Source organism: Ursus arctos, unplaced genomic scaffold (genome assembly GCF_023065955.2).
Source record: "Ursus arctos isolate Adak ecotype North America unplaced genomic scaffold, UrsArc2.0 scaffold_14, whole genome shotgun sequence".
In the NCBI taxonomy this organism is placed as follows: Eukaryota; Metazoa; Chordata; class Mammalia; order Carnivora; family Ursidae; genus Ursus; species Ursus arctos.
Window position 1 is genome coordinate 3,114,092 of NW_026622808.1, and position 20,839 is coordinate 3,134,930.

Consider the following 20,839-nt stretch of genomic DNA (forward strand, 5'->3'; position numbering starts at 1 on the left):
CAGAAACTCCTTGTCCCCCACAATTTTTTACAATCGATAAACCAACATTGACACATCATCACCCCCAAGTCCATAGTTTACATGAGGGTCTACTTTTAGCACTGTGCATTCTACGGGGTTTGACCACTGAATAATGACACGTGTCCATGATTCACTTTTTATAACCCTTTAACTCTTTTTTTTTTTTTTTTTTAATTTTCCATTAGGGAGAATTTCAAGCCTGCAACTTTAGAGAGAATAGTTTAATGAACTTCCATGTTCCTATCACTCGGCTCCCGTAATTATTAACTCACAGTCAATATTAGTTTCATTTAAACACCTCTTCACCTCCCCCACCTCCTCTATTATTTTGAAGCAAATCTTTGGCCATATATATATATATATATATATTTTTTTTTTTTTTTTTTTTTTAAGATTTTGGGGGTGCCTGGGTGGTGCAGTCGCTAAGCATCTGCCTTCGGCTCAGGGCGTGATTCTGGCGTTCTGAGATCGAGCCCCACATCAGGCTTCTCCGCTAGGAAACTGCTTCTTCCTCTCGCACTCCCCCTGCTTGTGTTCCCTCTCTTGATGGCTGTCTCTCTCTGTCAAAATAAATAAATAAAATCTTAAAAAAAAAAAGATTTTATTTATTTATTTTGACAGAGAGAGAGCAAGAACAAGCAGGGGGAGCAGCAGGCAGAGGAAGAGGGAGAGAAGCAGGCTCCGGAGCCTGATGTGGGACTTGATGCCAGGACCGTGGGATCATGACCTGAGCCGAAGGCAGACGCTTAACCAACTGAGCCACCCAGGCGCCCTGGCATCGTATTTCATATTTAAATATTTTAGCATGCATTTCTTATAGACAATGAGTCCTTTATTAACATAACAATAATGCCATTGTCACATCTAAACATTCACAAGTCCTTAATATCAGTGTTTTATATTTCCAAAAGTCTCATGTTATAAATATGTTTTTTTGTGCTTGTTTTTACAGCTTGTTTGAATCAGGATCTGTTGACAGGACTTTAAATTTTCTTTTAATTTACAGCCCCCGTCCCCCCACCTGTGCCCAGTAGAGGTTCACTGTTCTCACTGTAACAGAGAGTTCTCTATACATGAAGTCAACATTTTATGATTTAAAATAGGAAGACCAATGGGGAAGTCCTTCTCAGCCTATACCCATTCCAGTTGTGGTCCCTTTAGTCCTCTTTCCTTGCAGACAGCTTGCCTCTTTCCACTACCCCTAACCAGCCACTCCTTTTCCTTTTTCTGAGTCCCTGTTCTCTTTTTTATATTTCTTTTTATTATCCAAACTAACATGATTATTATTCAAACTTATTTGGGTTTTTTTCTTAATCCATCTGTGCAGAAATGAAATGTTGGAACCCAGACTAAGCTTATCATTAATAAGTAGATAGTAAATAGACTTCTGTGATTTTAACCCCAGGGCATGGTGGACGTTGTCCCTCAAAGCCTTTGTGCCCTCAGTAAGGCACAAGGAAAAGGGGCCAAATAAATCAGGCAGCATCTACAAGAACGAAGTTCACACAGCAGCCAGCCAGGAAAACGAAATGTGCTAATAAATGGCCAGGGAGATAAGAAACCAAGATACTCTAAACCCAGGTTTCTATCATGGCCGAATTCCACTCTGCTCCACTGGCCCGGAACAAGAGTAAATAGTAAAACCCACGCACACAGTCCACACAACTGGCCAACGCAGTGGTTATACCCCACTGATCCGCTCCGAACACAGAATTGGAAATATTTCAGGGTTCTGAGTGCTCCTTTTCTTGCCGAAGGGATGGGGATGCTCTGTGGAAATTGAGGCGGAGAAAGAATTCAGTCAGGAGTGACCACCCTGTTTCTCTACAGGTGGTGACTTTCGATGCAGGGGGAGTCAGTGGTCACCGCAATCACGTTGCTCTGTATGCGGCTGTGAGGTACGACTCTGCATGTTGGAGGTGGGAGAGGGTCTGTTCATTTGCTCAGGGTGATGGTTTCTAAAGCGCTTCCCTGCCCCCGCCCCCGCCACTGTCTGAGCCTCATGGAACTGACCACTGAGGTACAGAGAGCCAGTGCTGGCCACATTACTCACTACATCTCACCACGCCCTCTGTGTGAGAAATCCCTTCCTAAGTTATTATTGTTTTGTCTCCTCAACTCCTACGGAAAAATGGGGTAACATCTTATTTCTCTCTTTGCTTTGGCCACAGAGAGCTTTAGGGCCAAATTCTCAACCCCATGTAGTACATGGGGGAGATTTGAAGGACTGAGTTCTGTAAATCAGTGTGCCTCTTGGCTTCATCTTCTTTTTCCTCCCTTTTTAAAAAGATTTTATTTAGTTATTTGTCAGAGAAAGAGAGAGAGAGTGAGCACAAGCAGGGGGAGTGGCAGACAGAGGGAGAAGCAGGGTCCCCACTGAGCAAGGAGCCTGATGCAGGGCTCGATCCCAGGACCCCTGGGATCATGACCTGAGCCAAAGGCAGATGCTTAAGCCACCCAGGCATCCCTTTCCTCCTTGTATTCTAATTTCTTTTGTTATCTTCCATTGTACATTTTTTTTTTAAGATTTTATTTATTTATTTGACAGAGATAGAGACAGCCAGCGAGAGAGGGAACACAAGCAGGGGGAGTGGGAGAGGAAGAAGCAGGCTCCTAGTGGAGGAGCCTGATGTGGGGCTCGATCCCGTAACGCTGGTATCACGCCCTGAGCCGAAGGCAGACGCTTAACTGCTGTGCCACCCAAGCGCCCCACCCATTGTACATTTTGTACACTATATCAACTCTTTCTTTGGAGAAGGAAGATATACATATGTAATAGGAACATTTTTGTTCTTCTTCGTCACCCTATATTACTGATAGCCATCTGTATTTTACTGGTAAAAAAAAAAAATGCACCTCAAAGATATTGAGGGACTTACAAACATATACCATGTTTCCCACCCTCTAGAGAAGTACTTCTCCTGGGTGCCCTGAGTGGAGGAGTGGTGGACCTGGCCCAGGCCCTGGGGAAGGGAAGGGGCAACTTGAAGTGAAGGACTTACTTTATAACCTTCTTGTAAACATGCCCAACATTCTCAGACTAGAGCAGTGAAATATGTAAAGTTAGAAATGATCTCACCTACCATTAAGTGCAACCACCTCATTTAACTGAGAAAGTGAAGTGGTTTTTCCAGCACTGCCAGGCTGAACAATGGCAGAAGTAGAACTGGAATCCATTTCATAGGAGTATGTTGTCTGTGTGTTGGTGGTGGGGTGGGACCACTTATCCCATCTCTCTCCGTCTCTGCTTTCAAACAAAAGCAGGCAAGAGAGTTGGAGTTCATTGCTCTTGGATTGGCCTCACATTCCTTTAAGGCAAGGAATACAGAATGGCCGTCACTATGAGAAGGTGGGAGCAGGGGAGGTTGAAAAGGAGAAAGAACTATTAGGGAAGAAATATCAATTAATATTTTAAAATAGTCTCCTATCACACTCACATTACAATTTCAAAAGAGAAAAACTTTGAAGAGTCCATTGTAGTTACCTTTATGTCTTAGGTGCAAAGCTTGGACCAGAGCATTTCATAACCATTGCTCAGCCCCCAGATAGGCTGACCTTGGGGAAGGTGCCCACCCTTGTCCCTTCAGCTGTAGCCAGGTTTCTGGGATTGCAGACCAATGGCACACCAATGGTGACTGATGCAAAAGAAACTGCCTAGAAACCTACAAAGGGATCATAGGGTCTGGCAGGCCTTACTGCTATTGGGGAGGAAGAAATATTCCTCTGTCTAAGGTTCCTCTAGCTAGACTAAGAATTAAATTCCATGAGAGATTAAAAGGAGAAAACAAAATTTAGTTTTGTCCTGTGGGTAATCTACACAAACATGAAATTCCAGAGACTGTCAGGCAACATGAGGTGTGTATGTCATCCTGAGCTCAGGAGCGGGATGGGAGTCTGGGATACAAGGAGAGGAAGACCATTAGCAGGAAGGTCATAGGAGATGTTTGGAAAACAAAGGTGGCCCTGTTATGCACATAAGTGTCTTAGGTGAAAAGGAATCTCTACAACTAGTTCTCTTCCTGGTACAGGCCCCCTTTCCAATGTAAGTTTAGTTGGTTGGGGGGCGGGGTGCCTGGGTGGCACAGCGGTTAAGCGTCTGCCTTCGGCTCAGGTCATGATCCCGGCGTTATGGGATCGAGCCCCACATCAGGCTCCTCTGCTATGAGCCTGCTTCTTCCTCTCCCACTCCCCCTGCTTGTGTTCCCTCTCTCTCTGGCTGTCTCTATCTCTGTCGAATAAATAAATAAAATCTTTAAAAAAAAAAAAAAAAAAGGTGGTTGGGGGGGGTGCAAAGTGGTTCTCCTGAATTTGCTGGGTTTTGATTGCTTTTAACTCAAAGTAATCTACATGCCATCATGGCCCATGTTGGAGAGCCCTGCCCTTGACCCCTATACTCTGAAGGCTCTTCCTGTTAACTGCAAAGGAATTCTTGCTCCCTGTCACTCCTGTCCTTTCCTCCACCAGGACCCTGCATTCAGAAGGGAAGTTACCTAAAGGTAAGTTGTCTCTTTTGCAAAAGTCTGCTAGTCACTATCCCTCTAAGAAACTTATTGGGTGAAATTTGTAAATATATGGAGAACTGCCCTAGGTCAAGCCGAGGTGGGGCTGGGGAGGCTGGGCCACACTCTTCCTGACCCAGCTGACTGTGTCTATCCGTGTGGGTCCTCAGGCTTTAAAACCAGATTGTATCCGTTGGAAAGTGCCATGCCAGCCAGGCAGCGTCTGGGTGTGAAGGGAGGCGAAATGTGTTAGAAAAACAGAACCAATAGGAGATACATATATAAAAGAGACTTATTATAAGGACTTGGCTCACACAAGTACAGAGGCTGAGAAGTCCCACAATCTGCCGTCTGCAAACTGGGGACCCAGGAAAGGTGGTGGTGTACGTCAGTGTGAGTCCAAAGGCCTGAGAAGCAGGAGGGCCAGTGGTGTAAATCCCAGTCCAAGGGCAGGAGATGACCAGTATCTCAGCTCAACAGTCAAGCAGAAAAGAACAAATTCACCCTTCTTCCACCTATTCTATTCAGGCCCTCAATGGATTGGTCCATGCCCCCCCCAGACTGGGGAGGGCAATCTGCTTTCCTGAGTTCACTGATTTAAATGCTAGTCTCATCCAAAAACACCCTCCCAGGCACACCCAGAAATAATCAGCCAAATATCTGGGTACCCTGTGACCCAGTCAAGTGGACACATGAAATTAGGTGCCCACCCTTGTCCCTTCAGCAGACCTTGCCTGCTCATCTGTCTAGCTTTCTCCCCAGGTGGGTCTCTTTTTACCCCCAGTGGTCTTTCAGTCTGTCCATCTAAACTCACATCCCAGCCCCCAATTACTTAGCCAGGCTGTAAATGGGTGCTTGATGGGTTAACCTGCTTGAGTTAGAAGGTGTTTGACCCCTCCTTGGCCATTTACTGTGTGACACTGACGCTTAACTCTCTGGACCAATTTCTGGTCTGTCAGTGGGAATAGTAGACATCCCTCAGGAGTGATATGAAGTTGAAGCATGTGAAAACACAGCCGAGCGTGTTCTTTCTGAGTGGGCTGATATCAACCCTGTAAGACACGCTCCCACACTGTCAACACCACTTTAGAGATGAGGGAACTGAGTCTCAGCTGAAGGGACTTTCCCGAGTCTGTCAGGTCTTGAGTGTCAGAGCAGAAACTGGGTCTCTTGCCTCCCAATCCCGAAATTCTGGTATTCATCACCTTTCCCCTGACCTTGAGGTAGCCAGTTTCCAACCTCTAGCAACCAACCTTATCTTGCTAGGGCTTGTCGCGAGTAGAGGGCAGCCGGCCACGTGTTCTGTGGTCCTTTCACTCTTCCTGTCTGGGAGAATGATGAGCAAAGAGCAACTCCATGGCCACGGTCCTGCCCTGCCCTGCCCTGAGCCCCAAGGGAGGGGGAGGGTGCTCTGAAAAATCTGCCTGGAAGCAACTAGACTCTTCGCTTCTCGCCTCTCTGCTTCCCCCACCCAGGGTGCTCCGTGCTCACGCTTCGGTCAGTCAATGTGTTCCGTAAGTACATCTCCCTTCTGGACCTGCCCTTTGCTCTGCTTCATACCCGGGATGTCCTCTTCGTGCTCACCAGCAAAGAAGTGGCACAGGCCAAGGTGAGGATTGTGAATTCCCAGACAGCCTCCCTCCAGATCTGTGTCCCAGAGCCCCCCCGCCTCCTCATGACCCCTAAACAAAGACCTTGCATAGTGGTTCAGCATCTGAGTGTTGGGACTATCCCAGCTTGACCTTGACAGTCATAGATTATCAAGGACTTTCACCCTTTTTTCTGATCATAAACAGAACACAGGCTTTTTTAAAAGTAAAAATACATGCTCGTTGTAGAACATGTAGAAATACTTTATATAAAAGCATCAAGAAGAAAATAAAGATAATCAATACAAATTACCCTGAATGCCACCACTCAGAGATAATCATTGTTAATATATATGTATTTTTTAATGGGATCACATGGTGCCTACTGTTTAAAACCTGTTCTAACAAGATTATGACCGTTTTCTTCTATGTCATGATGCATTAGCATTGTAATGGGTGCCTGCATTCCGCGGCATGGAGGTTCACAGAGGAACTCAGACCTGCCAGGAACCTCTGTAAAGAGCCAATAGGATAGACCACCAGAGGCTTATTTGCCTATTGAGGAAATGTCAGGTCCAGTGAGGCCCTCATAGCGAAAACTCTTAGCTATCGGTCGGGCGGGTGATTCTGAAAACCATGGAGTTAGGGACCAAGCAGTTAAGGAGAATTGTTCCAGTCTGCCTCCTGGTGTGACCCCAGCTGCCTTAAGTCTACTGGGGAGGGCAGAATAGCAATGAGTAAAACTAAGAGAACTGAGGGTAATAATAATTATTATCATTATTATCATTATTATTATTTATTTTGCTTAACTTTATTTTCTGGACTGTCTGCAATAAACATTTATACCTACTAAGAGGCACTTTGCTAGATACTGAGAGTGCAACACTGACCAGAAACGTGAATTCTCCTCTGTTTTATTTGATAGCTCATTCATGTCTGTTCTTTATTTTTGCCTTTCTACTTTATTCAGGTTTTACGTTGTTACTTTTTTTTTTAATTTCTTGGAGTGAAAAGGTTAGCTTTTTTTTCTGTTTTCAATCATTTTTTAAAAATACTCTCTAATACTATTAATTTTCCTTGAAGTATTCCTTTAGCTGCACCCGACAAGTTGTGATACATACTTCTACTGTCACTCAGTTATAAGTAACTTATAGTTTCCGTTGTGAGTTCCTCTTTAATACACGAGGTTTTTAAGGGTGTGTTTTAGAGTTCACAAACGCGTATGTGTGTCTATATAGGGTCAGTCCTCATTATCCGTAGGTTCCATATTTGTAAATGTGCCCACATGCTAAAATTTACTTGTTACCCCGAAATTGATACAGTCCTTTTGTGGTCACTTGTGGACATGAGTATTTGCAGGGCAGTGAAAAGCTTTAAGTTGCCACTGACGCACACATGCAGGTTCCCAACTGAGTTGAACAAGGTGCCCTCTGCCTTCTTGTTGCAGCTCTCATATGGCGAACAAGTATCCTTTCCGTTGTATATTTGGTGCCACATTGTTCTCATTTTTGTGCTTTTTGTTGATGATGTTACTGTTTATTTTTTTTTTTTTTAAGATTTTATTTATTTGACAGAGAGACACAGCGAGAGAGGGAACACAAGCAGGGGGAGTGGGAGAGGGAGAAGCAGGCTTCCCGCCGAGCACGGAGCCCGATGCCAGGCTTGATCCCGGGACCCCGGGATCATGACCTGAGCTGAAGGCAGTCGCTTAACCAACCAAGCGACCCAGGCACTCCTGTAATACTGGTTTTTAGAAACTTACTGAGAATTCCTTAGTGAATGACCTACTTTATGATCAGTTTTTGTAAATGTTAACACGTTTATCTAAAAAGAATGTGTGTGCTCTACTGACTGCATCTCAGATTCTAGATATAACCAGTAGATCAAGGTTAGTACATATTTCGGTCACAACTTGTACATTCTTTTTTTTTTTTTTTTAAGATTTTATTTATTTATTTGACATAGAGAGAGACAGCCAGCAAGAGAGGGAACACAAGCAGGGGGAGTGGGAGAGGAAGAAGCAGGCTCCCAGCAGAGCAGGGAGCCCAATGCGGGGCTCGATCCCAGGACCCTGGGATCAGGCCCTGAGCCTAAGGCAGACGCTTAACGACTGCACCACCCAGGCGCCCCACAACTTGTACATTCTAACTACTTTTTAAACCTTTTGATCTGTTACTTTATGATGCAAGTATGAGGTCTCCTACCCTGAGTTTGCATTTGTCCGTTTGTCTTTGTGTTGGCTTTATTTGTGTCTGGTGCACAAAAAGATCAAGGTTGTTATATCTTCTTAGTAGACTCTTCCTTTTATTATGCTATGTCTCTCATTATGAATGGTCTTGCCTTAAATTCTGTTCGGATCTTAACATTGCTCTGATAGCTTTCTTGGACTTGCATCCGCTTGGCTCATCTTCTTTAAATACCTTTGTTATTTTTTTTCTTTAAGTTGGCTCCACACCCAACATGGGACTTTTTAATACCTTTATCTTTAAACTCTTGTCATTTTCATTTCTTAATGTTTTAAAAATATTTTATTTATCTATTTGAGAGAGAGAGCACGAGAGTATGAGTGTGGGGAGGGACAGAAGGAGAGGGAGAAACAGACTCCCCGCTGAGCAGGGAGCCAGCATCGGCCTTGATCCCAGGACCCTGAGATCATGACCGGAGCCAGAACCGACAGTCGGATGCTTAACTGACTGCACGACCCAGGCGCCCTGGTACTGTACTTTACAATATCATTACTGATATACAGTGGATTCCTGGCCCTCCCTATTTCTTACATCCTGCATATTACCTCTGCCTTCACTTTTTGTTGATGCAGATTCTTTAGCAATTTTTCAGTGAATGTCTAAGGAAGGCAACTTCGCTTAGCCTTTGAGTGTTTGCATGTCCTCTTCTGAATGAGTCTAGCTGGAAATAAAGGTTTAATTTGAGCTATTTTCCTTCTGCATGTTTGAAGATGTAACTCCCGTCCTCATCCTTTGGCAACGGGAGCCCACTGTCAGTGTGATGTTATTACTCATGTGCAGTTAATCTCTTTTATGTTAACTTTTATTATTTTTTATTTATTTTTCTTATATTTTTTTATTTTTTTAAAGATTCTATTTGTTTATTTGACAGAGATAGAGACAGCCAGTGAGAGAGGGAACACAAGCAGGGGGAGTGGGAGAGGAAGAAGCAGGCTCATAGCGGAGGAGCCTGATGTGGGGCTCGATCCCATGACGCCGGGATCACGCCCTGAGCTGAAGGCAGACGCTTAACCGTTGAGCCACCCAGGTGCCCCTATGTTAACTTTTAAGATTATCTTTGTGTTTGGGGCGTCTGGGTGGCTCAGGTCATGATCCCGGGTTCCTGGGATCGAGTCCCGCATCGGGCTCCCTCTCCCTCTGCCGCTCCTCCAGCTTGTGCCCCCTCTCAAATAAATAAATATTTTTTTTAAAAAGATCATTTTCTGTTTCTGAGTTCTGCAGTCTTATTACAGTACGTGTAGGGTAGCTTTGTTCATCTTTATTCTGCTTCGCATCTCGAAGTGGGGACCCTTGTCTGTCGGCACTTCTTCAAAATCCTCACCTATTATCTCTTCCAACAGCCCTTGTGTGACGTTCCCTCCGTTCTCTTCCTGGGTTCCTACTGAATGTACACTGAGGACTCTTAATCTGTGCTTTGTGGCTCCTAATTATTCTTTCACATCTGTTCTCTGTTTTGTTTTCATTTCCAAAATTTTTCATTTTTTCTTTTATGTCCACCTATTGTTTCACTTCCTTTTTTTTTTTAATTTCATAGTTTTTTCTTCATTAAGGTGGTTTTTCTTCTACTTAGCCTTTGAATGTCCAGAATGCAATTATTTCAGTCCTTGACGAAGTGGGGTGGGGTTTTTTTGGAGTTTTTTGCTTTTTTTTTAATTAATTAATTTATTTTAGAGAGAGCGAGAGCTCGCAGGAAGGACAGAGGGAGAGGGAGAGAGAATCTCAAGCGGACTCCGCACTGAATGCAGAGCCCGACATGGGGCTCGATCTCACGACCCTGAGATCATGACCTGAGCCGAAGGCAGAAGCTTATCCGACAGCCAGCCAGACGCCCCACCTTTTGATATTCTTGATACATTAAGTAAAAACAAACAGGTTACAGGGGCACCTCGCTGGCTCAGTCGTAAAGCATTCAACTCTTGATCTCGGGGTCATAAGTTTGAGCTCCACATTGAACACAGAGTTTACTTTAAAAATAAATAATTAAATAATAAAAATATTTCTAAAATAATCATGTATTACTTGTATAATTCAATAAGTTTGTACTAACTCTGACTCAATCATTTTAATTTGGAGGACCTTATCCTAAAGAAATGAGCAAAGCTGTATTCAGAGACTTATGAGCAAGTGGGGCGCCTGGGTGGCACAGCAGTTAAGCGTCTGCCTTTGGCTCAGGGCGTGATCCCGGCGTTATGGGATCGAGCCCCACGTCAGGCTCCTCTGCTATGAGCCTGCTTTTCTTCCTCTCCCACTCCCCCTGCTTGTGTTCCCTCTCTCGCTGGCTGTCTCTATCTCTGTCAAATGAGTAAATAAATAAAATCTTAAAAAAACAAAACAAAACAGAGACTTATGAGCAAGAATGTTCATATTTTATGATAGTCCTGAATTATGATAGTCAAAAAGGAACTAATATTGAGCAGATGAATGATACAGTACTGGATAACCAGCAAAATCATATCTTTGAAGGAAATGTAGTGGAAATGCTTCAAGTTGGGGGGTGGATAGAAACAATTTTGATATTTTGTATTCCATTGGAAAACTAATAGAAAAACAGTTTGTAAAAAAACCAAATTGACAATAAGTGCCTGTTTTATTGAATGGGTGCTGAAAAGTCATTGGAAAGTTAGGGGACCTAAAAATTAGACCACTTGGGGCAAGATGACGTAGGAAACCCATGTGACTTGGCAGCGGTTACAAATAGACAAGTCGAGTGTGTCTGGACTACAAAGTTCATCCCTTCTCTCAGTGTTTTTCTAAACTAAACATTTTGGGGATGTGCCCGGGTGGCTCGGTCAGTTGGGCGACTGCCTCCGCTTGGGTCGTGTTCCCGGGGTCCTGGGATCAAGTCCCATGTCAGGCTCCTTGCTTGGCAGGGACCTGCTTCTCCTTCTGCCTGCCCCTCCTCCTGCTTGTGCTCTCTCTCTCTCTCTAACAAATAAAGAAAATCTTTAAAAAATAAAATAAAATAAACATTTTGTTTTTACTATGGTCTTCAAAATGTGAACACTCTTCTGTAAGTTTTCACATCCATTTCGTTTCTGAAAATGCTTTTAGTTGAAAAATTTAGTTGTATGTCCTGTTGAAACAATGCTATATAATATTTTGCCTGAATACATCGTATGGTGATATTAACCTTTATCACTGACGGCTTGTGGTTATCCTAACAGGTGTATTTACATCTCTATAGCCACATGCATTCTGACAATGAATATAAAATGAGTTCTTGGGGTGCCTGGGTGGCTCAGTCGGTTAAGCCTCTGCCTTCCACTCAGGTTGTGATCTCAGGGTCCTGGGATCGAGCCCCGCGTCAGGCTCCCTGCCCAGGGAGGGGGCTGCTTCTCCCTCTGCCTGCCACTCTCCCTGCTTGTGCGCTCTCTCTGACAAATAAATAAACTCTTAAAAAAATAAAATAAAATGAGTTCTTTACATAAAGGTCTTCAATGATAATAGCTCCGAGAGGCAGTTTACTTTTGGTACTTAGAGCAAAACAGGCAGGAACCATTTATATATGTTATATCTAGTTACATCAGTCGCTATGATCTGTGGTTTAAAAGCTGAACTACGGGGGCACCTGGGTGGCACAGCAGTTAAGCGTCTGCCTTTGGCTCAGGGCGTGATCCCAGCGTTCTGGGATCGAGCCCCACATCAGGCTCTTCTGCTGGGAGCCTGCTTCTTCCTCTCCCACTCCCTCTGCTCGTGTTCCCTCTCTAGCTGGCTGTCTCTGTCATATAAATAAATAAAATCTTTAAAAAAAAAAAAAAGCTGAACTATGCTGGGTCTGAATAACAAGACAGTAAACATTGTGGCGAAGAGAACCCCATACCCATGTGTGCTCGTTGGTGTGAATGTGTCCATGTCTTCTTTTTTCTGCTCCTCCTCTTCCTCTTCCTCCCAGCTTACCTAACTCAGAGGACCTTGAGCACAGTATTCTAGCTTGCTTCCCATAAACCCTCCCCGAACGTGTGATCTGTGCCACGTAGCGGAGCACGGTAATTAAGAATGTGGGCTTCCGAGTCCTTCACGTGGCTCTGGCTCCGGATACCAGCTGTGCTGTCTAAATCAAGGTCGTGCACGGAGACCGACCACGTGCTATGGCCGCCGTTAGCCTCATGTGATTGTATCACTGGGTTGTCAGTAAGAGACGGGACAGGGGAGGCAGCAATCGGAGGCCCATCCAGAGAAGTTCACGCGTCCCAGGGGGAAGCCGGAGTAGGCTACAGCGTGAGGTGTGCTCGTGGGAGGAGGAACTCCAGGTGAGGAAAGAAGGCCTGAGACAGTGCGTGCGTTCCATGACGGGGCCTCTCTGCTTCTCCTAGAGAGCCATGTCCTGCCATCGCAGCCAGCTGCTCTGGTTTCGCCGCCTCTACGTGCTCTTCTCCAGGTACATGAGAATCAACTCCCTGCACTTCCTCTGAAGCCTTGGAGAGTCTTCTGACCCAAGGAACGCCAAGGAGAAGCAGAGACCGGAAAGCCTGGGGCCGGGCCCTGAGCTGGCCGACCACCCTGGACCAAAGGAGATCCCCGTGTGGGGAGGCCTCTGCGGGCCCGTGCTGTGAGGCTCTAACGAAAGGGGGGCCATGCAGGCCAATGGGTTGTCCCAACGTCGGCTTCCTGCTCTGGGGAAAAAACCCCACAGCAGCCCAAACCAAACGAACCCAAGGATGATAACAGCCAGCCTGCTAGCTTCTCACGTTCTCCTGAGGAACAGGTTACATAATGGCACGATGTAGGTCAGGCGCCTAGCACAGACCTGCTGATTGTAAATGCTCCGAAACGTGCTCTGGAATCGCTGCGCCGGTGCCCCAGGCGGTATTTATGTTGTTTCCAAAGCAGGCTCGCCAAACACACACACACACACATACACACGCGTGCACACACACTCATACGCGCACAGTCTATATATTGAATGAGTTCAACCATGACTCCTTTGATTGACGTTGTGGCCTGTGTATCAGATTTGAATCCAGGGGAAGCTTCTCTACTTAACACCACTGTCGTTCAATTGACTGGGGCTCCCAGAGTCCGAACGCCAGGCCCAGCATCTCCTACTGAGACTGTTATGATGGGGGCCCGGGCCGGAGAAGCTTACGATCAAATATCTCAGCTCCCCGTCTTTTGAGGGAAGCAGGAAATAGGAAGGGAAATCTGGAACAGTTGTGTGTTGTTGTTGCTGTTATTGTCGTTGTTGTTTTTAACACTGAAAAAACTGGTGTCTTAAAATTGTGCTACAGACACAAGCCATCTGAGGGGTCTGGCCTGGAAGCTACTCCCGAGGTCTCACCAACGGTCCAGGAAGTGGCCTGAGGCAGGGACGCTCAGGGGTCAAGGGCACAGGCACATTCTGGTGTGAGGCCAAATTTACCAACCATGTAGCTACGGACAAGGTGTGTAACCTCTCTCTGACTCAGTTCTCTCGCGTGCGGAATGGAGTGCAGTCCTGGTACCGAGCTCAGAGGGGATGACGCCGGGTAGGCGGCGGGTAAAGGGTCTGGCGCGCAGTCAGGGCTCGGGAAAGATGAGCCGCTGGTGTTCCGAGATCTACGGAATAAGCAGGCCTAACGCAGAGGGACTCGCAGAAGTTGAAGTCCTGACACAGAAAGGACTTTGGTGTGCATTGTCCAGGGAGTGTCCTCTCTGTGCATCAGTCGGAGGAAGGCCTGCGTTGCTGTCTCCATAGCAACAGGTTAGGGACCTGCTCTCTTGAATGCCTCCTAGAGGCCAGATGGGACCGACCAAGCTATCAGGCCCTGAAGCTAGAGTCGAAATGCAAATCTGGTTATCTGTCTACTTAAAAACTGTCAGTCAGTAGCTCCTAATAGCCTCCATAGAAACTAAGAAGAAATCAGCCCCTGATGCTGGTTGGTGGGGGAGCGGGGGGGACAAGTTGCCTCCCGTCCTGCTCCTGAGAAGACAGGCACTGGACCAGCCTCTCCGGACTGCAAGTCTCCATATGTATTAAGACCTTATAAAATACCCAAGCCCTGTGACCTAAGGACATACTTTAAAAATTAAAATTATAATTATATATACAGACATCATCCCAGTATTATTTATAATAGCACAATGAGAAAAATCCAGTGATGCAATCATATTTAGTAACAAGGAAGAGTGTTTACGATATATTAAAAATATTTTTTAAGATTTTATTTTTATTTATTTGACAGAGAGAGAGTGAGCACAAGCAGAGGGAGCAGCAGGCAGAGGGAGAGGGAGAAGCAGACTCCCCACTGAGCAGGGAACCTGATGGGGGACTCTATCCCAGGACCCTGGGATCATGACCTGAGCGGAAGGCGGACGCTTAACGACTGAGCCACCCAGGTGCCCTGATACATTAAATTTTAGAAAGCAGGTTAGGAATGGTACAATCTCATTTTAGTTACATAAACATACATACACAAATAAATATGTGTGTGTGTATACAAATACATAAAAGTGTATAGATAGAGAGAAATAGATGGGACTTGATATTGGGGTATCTTGAGTTCAAGCCCCATGTTGGGTGCAGAGCTTGCTTTAAAAAAGGGGGGGGGGCGCCTGGGTGGCGCAGCCGTTAAGCGTCTGCCTTCGGCTCAGGGCGTGATCCCAGCGTTCTGAGATCGAGCCCCACATCAGGCTTCTCCGCTAGGAGCCTGCTTCTTCCTCTCCCACTCCCCCTGCTTGTGTTCCCTCTCTCGCTGGCTGTCTCTCTCTGTCAAATAAATAAATAAAATCTTTAAAAAAATAAAAATAAAAAAAAGAAGTAATTACTAGTTAGTAAGTTTATCTTCCTAAAATGAACATGTATAATTTTAAAGGATTTTGTTCTTTATGAGTAGTTTTGATGTGATTAAACACTTCTGATATAATGTAAAGCTTAAAAAATGTGTATAGCTGGGAATGCCTGGATGGTTCAGTTGGTTAAGTGTTTGACTTCAGGTCAGATCATGATCTCAGGGTGCTGGGATCGAGCCCCATATTGGGCTCCCCACTTAGCTAGGAGTCTGCTTGTCCCTTTCCCTTGCCCCTCCCCCCTGCTTTTGTGTTCTCTCTCTCTTTCAAATAAATAAATAAAATCTTTTTTTTTTTAAATGTGTATAGCCACATTAGTCTCAATTCTGTATGGAAATGATTCATTAAAGAGAAGCTAGCTATTTATACACTACGGACAGGCACGCAATGTTAGAGACTCTGTGGAGAGCAAGATGGCAATTTCTAGTAAAGTTACGTACCCTCTGATCCACCATTTCCACTTCCGGTAATTTACACGATAGATTTACGTGTGTCAAAGGAGGTATGTAAGGGACCCTGAAACACTTTATTTTATTTTATTTTTTTTTTAAAGATTTTATTTATTTATGTGACAGAGAGACAGCCAGCGAGAGAGGGAACACAGCAGGGGGAGTGGGAGAGGAAGAAGCAGGCTCATCGCGGAGGAGCCCGATGTGGGGCTCGATCCCATAACGCCGGGATCACGCCCTGAGCCGAAGGCAGACGCTTTAACGACTGCGCTACCCAGGCGCCCCCCTGAAACACTTTATAATAGTAAAATACTGAGCCAGTCCAGATGTCTGTCAATTAAGGATTGCCGAAATAAATGTGGGCACACCAGTAAAATAGATACCATGAAACTATTCAAAATAATAAGACAGACACTGATATCGAAAGATCACCAAGGTGTACTATGAACTGGAAAAAAGCTAGAAGCCAGAACTGTTTGGAAATGCAACCATTTGTGGGGAAAAATACATAAACATGTCTACACATCCAATTGTGTGTAAATAAATGGGATATTTCTGGTAACAGTACTTGTCTGAAAACGGAAATTGGGGGGGGGCGGAGATCATTTTTTGTCCCCGTTGAATGTTATAACATGCACATATATTCCCTATTCAAACACATTTTCAAATCTGAGAAGTGAGAAAGCTCTGTAGAATCATCAATAGTTGTTGCTTCAGAGTGGTCGGATTGGAGTTGTTTTCTGCTTTTGTTTTATTGCACACGCCGGCTTTTTTTTGGGGGGGGGTGAATAAGTTAAGTAAAAGTCTAGGTGGAAATGAAAACAAACCAACGTTTTTATTTCCTGGTGCCCGGAGCTTGACTCTGGTCCCCGATGCTGGAGGGCAAGCTCCCCCTCCCTGGCTCTCTCCATCCCAGCACCCTCGGGGCATTGCAGAGCCTGGGGCTCCTGAGAGGCTGCCGGCTCCCCTCGGGGTTCCCCATGGGAACAGAGCTAGGTTCTCTGTGGTGCCTGGAGAGAGCACTGGACAGCAGCACCGGAGGCAAGGATGCCCCTCAAAGCCACCCTGGAATAGCGTCTGCGCTCAGGTTAGGGAAAGGTACCCTCCGAGGGCAGCGTAGCCCTGGGGACATTTGGCAAGAATGCCTCTGTGCACATTGTCAGAATGCAGCCCTTCCCCCAGGCAGACAGACGCCTTCACCAGAGCACAAACAGCTAGCTGGGTGACAGGGTGAGAGGAGCGCCGACTACCAACTCCGCCAACTGAGCCACGCGCTTGTATAGTTAACAAGCTGCGAAACTGTACAGCAGCCCTGAAGCCTAGAGCAAAGATCAGATGTTCGTGGTTTCTTCAAGTAGCAGGGCAAGAAAAAAAGGAAGGAAGGGGAGGAAGGAAGGAAGGGGCCAACCACACACACACACACACACACACACACACACAAGATCTCAACTAACTAAGAATTCCCTGGGAAGCGGCCGTCTCTACTAGTCCAGAGCCCTGGGAGGCTGGCTGGTTCAGGGCCGGTGAGCTTCTTCTGCTCTCTGTGGCTGGGAGAGCATTACCCCGTGTCAGAGAGACCTGCAGGCCCCTCACACTGGCTTCAGAGAGGGCCGGTGCTTTGCCAGTTCTCAGCCCTGGCCCAGAAGAGCAGAAACCACCTGTCCTCCCACCGCTCACTGCTTTGCGGCGGCTGGAGACCAAGGGTGAGCAGACCCAGTCCGAAAGGGGAATCCTCTCCCAAGGGGGCTCCCAGGAAAGGAAGTCCCACCCCGCAGTGGGCAGCCCTCTCCGAAGGAGCAGTTAATGGGAGACTTCATCAAAAACAACAGCAAGAGATTAGGCCCTGCCCCAGACAAAAAAAGGATGTTTCTCAGGAGTGGCCATGTTAGAAATCTGGAATATCGGGCAGAAGACATACCTCAGAACCCAGAGGGCAGTTAGCTCAGAAATGGAAATCGTGATGGAAAAGGGACTTGAAAAATACATCTTAGGGGAAAAAAAAATTCAGGAGACCTAACGTGTGAATAATGGGAGTTCCAGAAGGAGAAATAGTTACAGATGGGGGAAAAGAAAGGAGAATTTACATAATCTGAAAGAGACTTGAGTCAGTGCATCAGAAGGGCTCACCATATTCTAGCCAGCTGTGATTTTTTTAAAAAGATACACACGGGGGCGCCTGCATGGCTCAGTGGGTTGATTTCAGGGTCCTGGGAAGGCGCCCCGCCAGGCTCCCTGCTCAGCGGGAAGCCTGCTTCTCCCTCTCCCTCTTCCTCGCCCCCGCGCCCCCCGCTGGTGCTCTCTCTCTGTTAAATAAATAAATAAAATCTTAAAAAAAAAAAAAAGATGCACACGTGTGCTGCAAAATCCTAGATTTCAAGTGGGGGAGGGGATAAAAATATTGCAAAGGTCTCCTCTGGGTGCAAGGGAAAGCTCTGGAGGAGAAGCATCTTGAAGACATAGACAAGTCCAGGGCTCCGTCTGGGTTTTTGGGACAGGAAAGGGCACCAGCTGCAGCCCTGAACAGTGTAGAAGCCCCATTCACGAAGGAGAAAAGAGGAAATGAAGAGAAACTTACAAGCCTGCAAAGTAAGAAGAAAAACAAAAGACAGGAAACAAAGCATAAAATGTAACAAATACAGTGGAAATGATACAAAAATAATCAAAGCAGGTATCAGTTAATTAAAAAATAAATAAATAAATAAAAACCCTGAATGGGCTACTTTCCCTACCAAAACTGAGTTCGAAAACAAAATGTAGCATCTAGAAGTGACAAAGAGGCTAAAAATAAAAGGATGAGTCATCCACCATGTACCAAGTAAAGACACACAAAAAGAGTGACAACACACGTCCAAGCAACTAAAAGCGTTCAACCTTCAACAATGGGGGATATTTCAGAACGGTACCAGAGTCACTCCACGAGAAGATACGCACCAAATATCACAGTAGCCAGATCCATGCAACAGACTCTCTCAGAAATCCAAGCTCTTCACTTGATTTTTTTTTTTTAAGAGTTTATTTGGGACGCCTGGGTGGCTCAGTCCATTAAGCATCTGTCTTCGGCTCAGGTCATGAACCCAGGGTCCTGGGATCGAGCCCCATGGGCCCCCTACTCAGCGGGGAGTCTGCTGCTCCATTGCCCTCTGTCCCTTACCCTCCCATGCTTTCTCGCATGCGTTCTCTCTCAAATAAATAAATAAAATCTTTTTTAAAGATAGCTTTCAATAAGTTTATAAAATGACCCAAAAAACTCCAGTTAGAAACCAAGAAACATTCTCCAAAATGACCTCCAGATCAAGAGAAAATTACAAATTATCTAGAAGTTAATAAAAATTACACTTCGTGAGACGCCTGGGTGGCTCAGTGGGTTAAGCATCTGCCTTCAGCTCAGGTCACGACCCTGGGGTCCTGGGATCGAGCCCCTGCATCGGGCTCCCTGCTCAGTGGGTAGCCTGCTTCTCCCTCGCCCTCTGCCTGCCGATCCCCCTGCTTGTGCTGTCTCTCTGTGTCTTAAATAAATAAATAAAATATTTTTTAAAAAATTACACTTTGTACGGGACCTATATTCCGGTAAGTTGTACTCTTTTGTTTTTTAAGAAGATTGAAATTAGTGAACTATGTGATTCAGTTTAAGGAAATCAACAACATAAACCAAGCAAAAGTAGCAAGAGGAATTTAATACAGATGAAAGAGAAAAATAAAAAGCTAGTGGAAAGGTAAATAAGACTTCTTTGAAAAATCAAATAAGCCAACACCCGGCAGAGCCAATTCGGAAAAGGGGAACACGCAAATGCTATTATTAGAAACAGAATGGATATTGTAGCCACAAAAATGGAAAAGACGGAAAAAATTATGAGATGTTAATGCAAGTCCATGGCAACAAAATTGAAAACCTGCAGGAAATGGATGACTTCCTCATCAATTTTGCACTACCGCTGAACTCTACCATCATCGTGTCATAAATAGGGCCCAAGTGTTTCAAGTCCATAAAATCTGGGGTTGCATCACTGCAAGATTAAGGAAAACCAGTACTTTTTAATCTTCCCAGGACTCAGCATCAGGCCGCACAGCCCTGCATCATCGGGGTTCCCAGGAGGGAGGGACACCCGTGTAGCAGGAAGCTCAGCGCCAGCTGCAAGGCAGGGGTGGGAGGGAAGCGGGATAAGCCAGGCTCTGTGTGGGGTTTGGACCCCAGGACACACTGATGGTGGCTGTTCCCTTCCACCGGAAAGCCTCACGCTGTTCCCTTGTGAAGTAAAAAATGCTCTCCAACTGAGCTTGTCCCTAACAGGTGGTCACCTCCAAATCCCCTTCCACACTCACACTGCAGCACACCTTGGCCGGCCCACCTCTGAGACTAGGAAATAGGCAGGGGACAAGAGCTGGATTATAGCCAGTGGCAGGGCCCCTCATTCATGGAACGCTGTATGACTAAAATGCACTTTAGAACTAAAAGAGAACAGACCCAATAACCATAGAAAATTTAGAAAGGTAATTATAATAGATTTTTTAAAAGATTTATTTATTTGAGAGAGAGAAAGAGAGTGGGGGGAGAGGCAGAGGGAAAGAAATCTCAAGCAGACTCCGTGCTGAGCGTGGAGCCCAGTATGGGGCTCGATCCCACGACCCCGCGATCATGACCTGAGCCAAAGCCAGAGTCAGATGTTTAACCGAGTCACCCCAGTGCCCCTATAGATTTTTTTAAAAGATTCATTACTGTGTGGGGCGCCTGGGTGGCACAGCGGTTAAGCATCTGCCTTCGGCTCAGGGCGTGATCCCGGAGTTCTGGGATCGAGCCCCACATCAGGCTCCTCCGCTGTGAGCCTGCTTCTTCCTCTCCCACTCCCCCTGCTTGTGTTCCCTCTCTCGCTGGCTGTCTCTATCTCTGTCGAATAAATAAATAAAATCTTTAAAAAAAAAAAAAGATTCATTACTGCGATATTTGCTATGGTGATCTGTGATCGGCGATCTTCGATATCACCACCATAATTATTTTGGGACAACCACAAACCGTGCCCGTGTAAGATGGTGAACTCAATACACGTTGTGGATGTTCTGATGCTTAATGACTGGCCATTCCATCTCTCACCCTCTCTCTGGGCCTTTCTAGTCCCTGACACACAATATTAAAATGAGGCCAAGTAATAACCCTACCATGGCCAGTAAGCGTTCAAGAGAGAGGAAGAGTCGCATGTCTCTCCCTTGAAATCAAAAGCTAGAAAGGACTGAACTTGGTGAGGAAGGCGTCTCAGAAGCTGAGCCAGGCTGAGCGC

At 45.7% G+C, this 20,839-nt stretch overlaps 1 protein-coding gene across 3 annotated transcripts in view; it reads left to right on the forward strand.

Annotated features, from left to right (window-relative positions):
• PIGL (phosphatidylinositol glycan anchor biosynthesis class L) overlaps positions 1-14,383 on the forward strand; it is a 77,320-nt gene extending 62,937 nt beyond the window's left edge. For 2 of the 3 annotated variants that reach the window (XM_026521083.4, XM_026521085.4), the window contains exons 4-7: positions 1,852-1,919; positions 4,486-4,517; positions 5,996-6,129; positions 12,669-14,383. In XM_026521083.4, the coding sequence (XP_026376868.1) occupies positions 1,852-1,919; positions 4,486-4,517; positions 5,996-6,129; positions 12,669-12,767 (333 nt within the window). In that variant the 3' untranslated portion in view covers positions 12,768-14,383. The remainder of the gene's footprint in view (positions 1-1,851; positions 1,920-4,485; positions 4,518-5,995; positions 6,130-12,668) is intronic. The other variant, XM_026521084.4, reaches the window with a different exon arrangement.
• Positions 14,384-20,839: the final 6,456 nt, after the last annotated feature.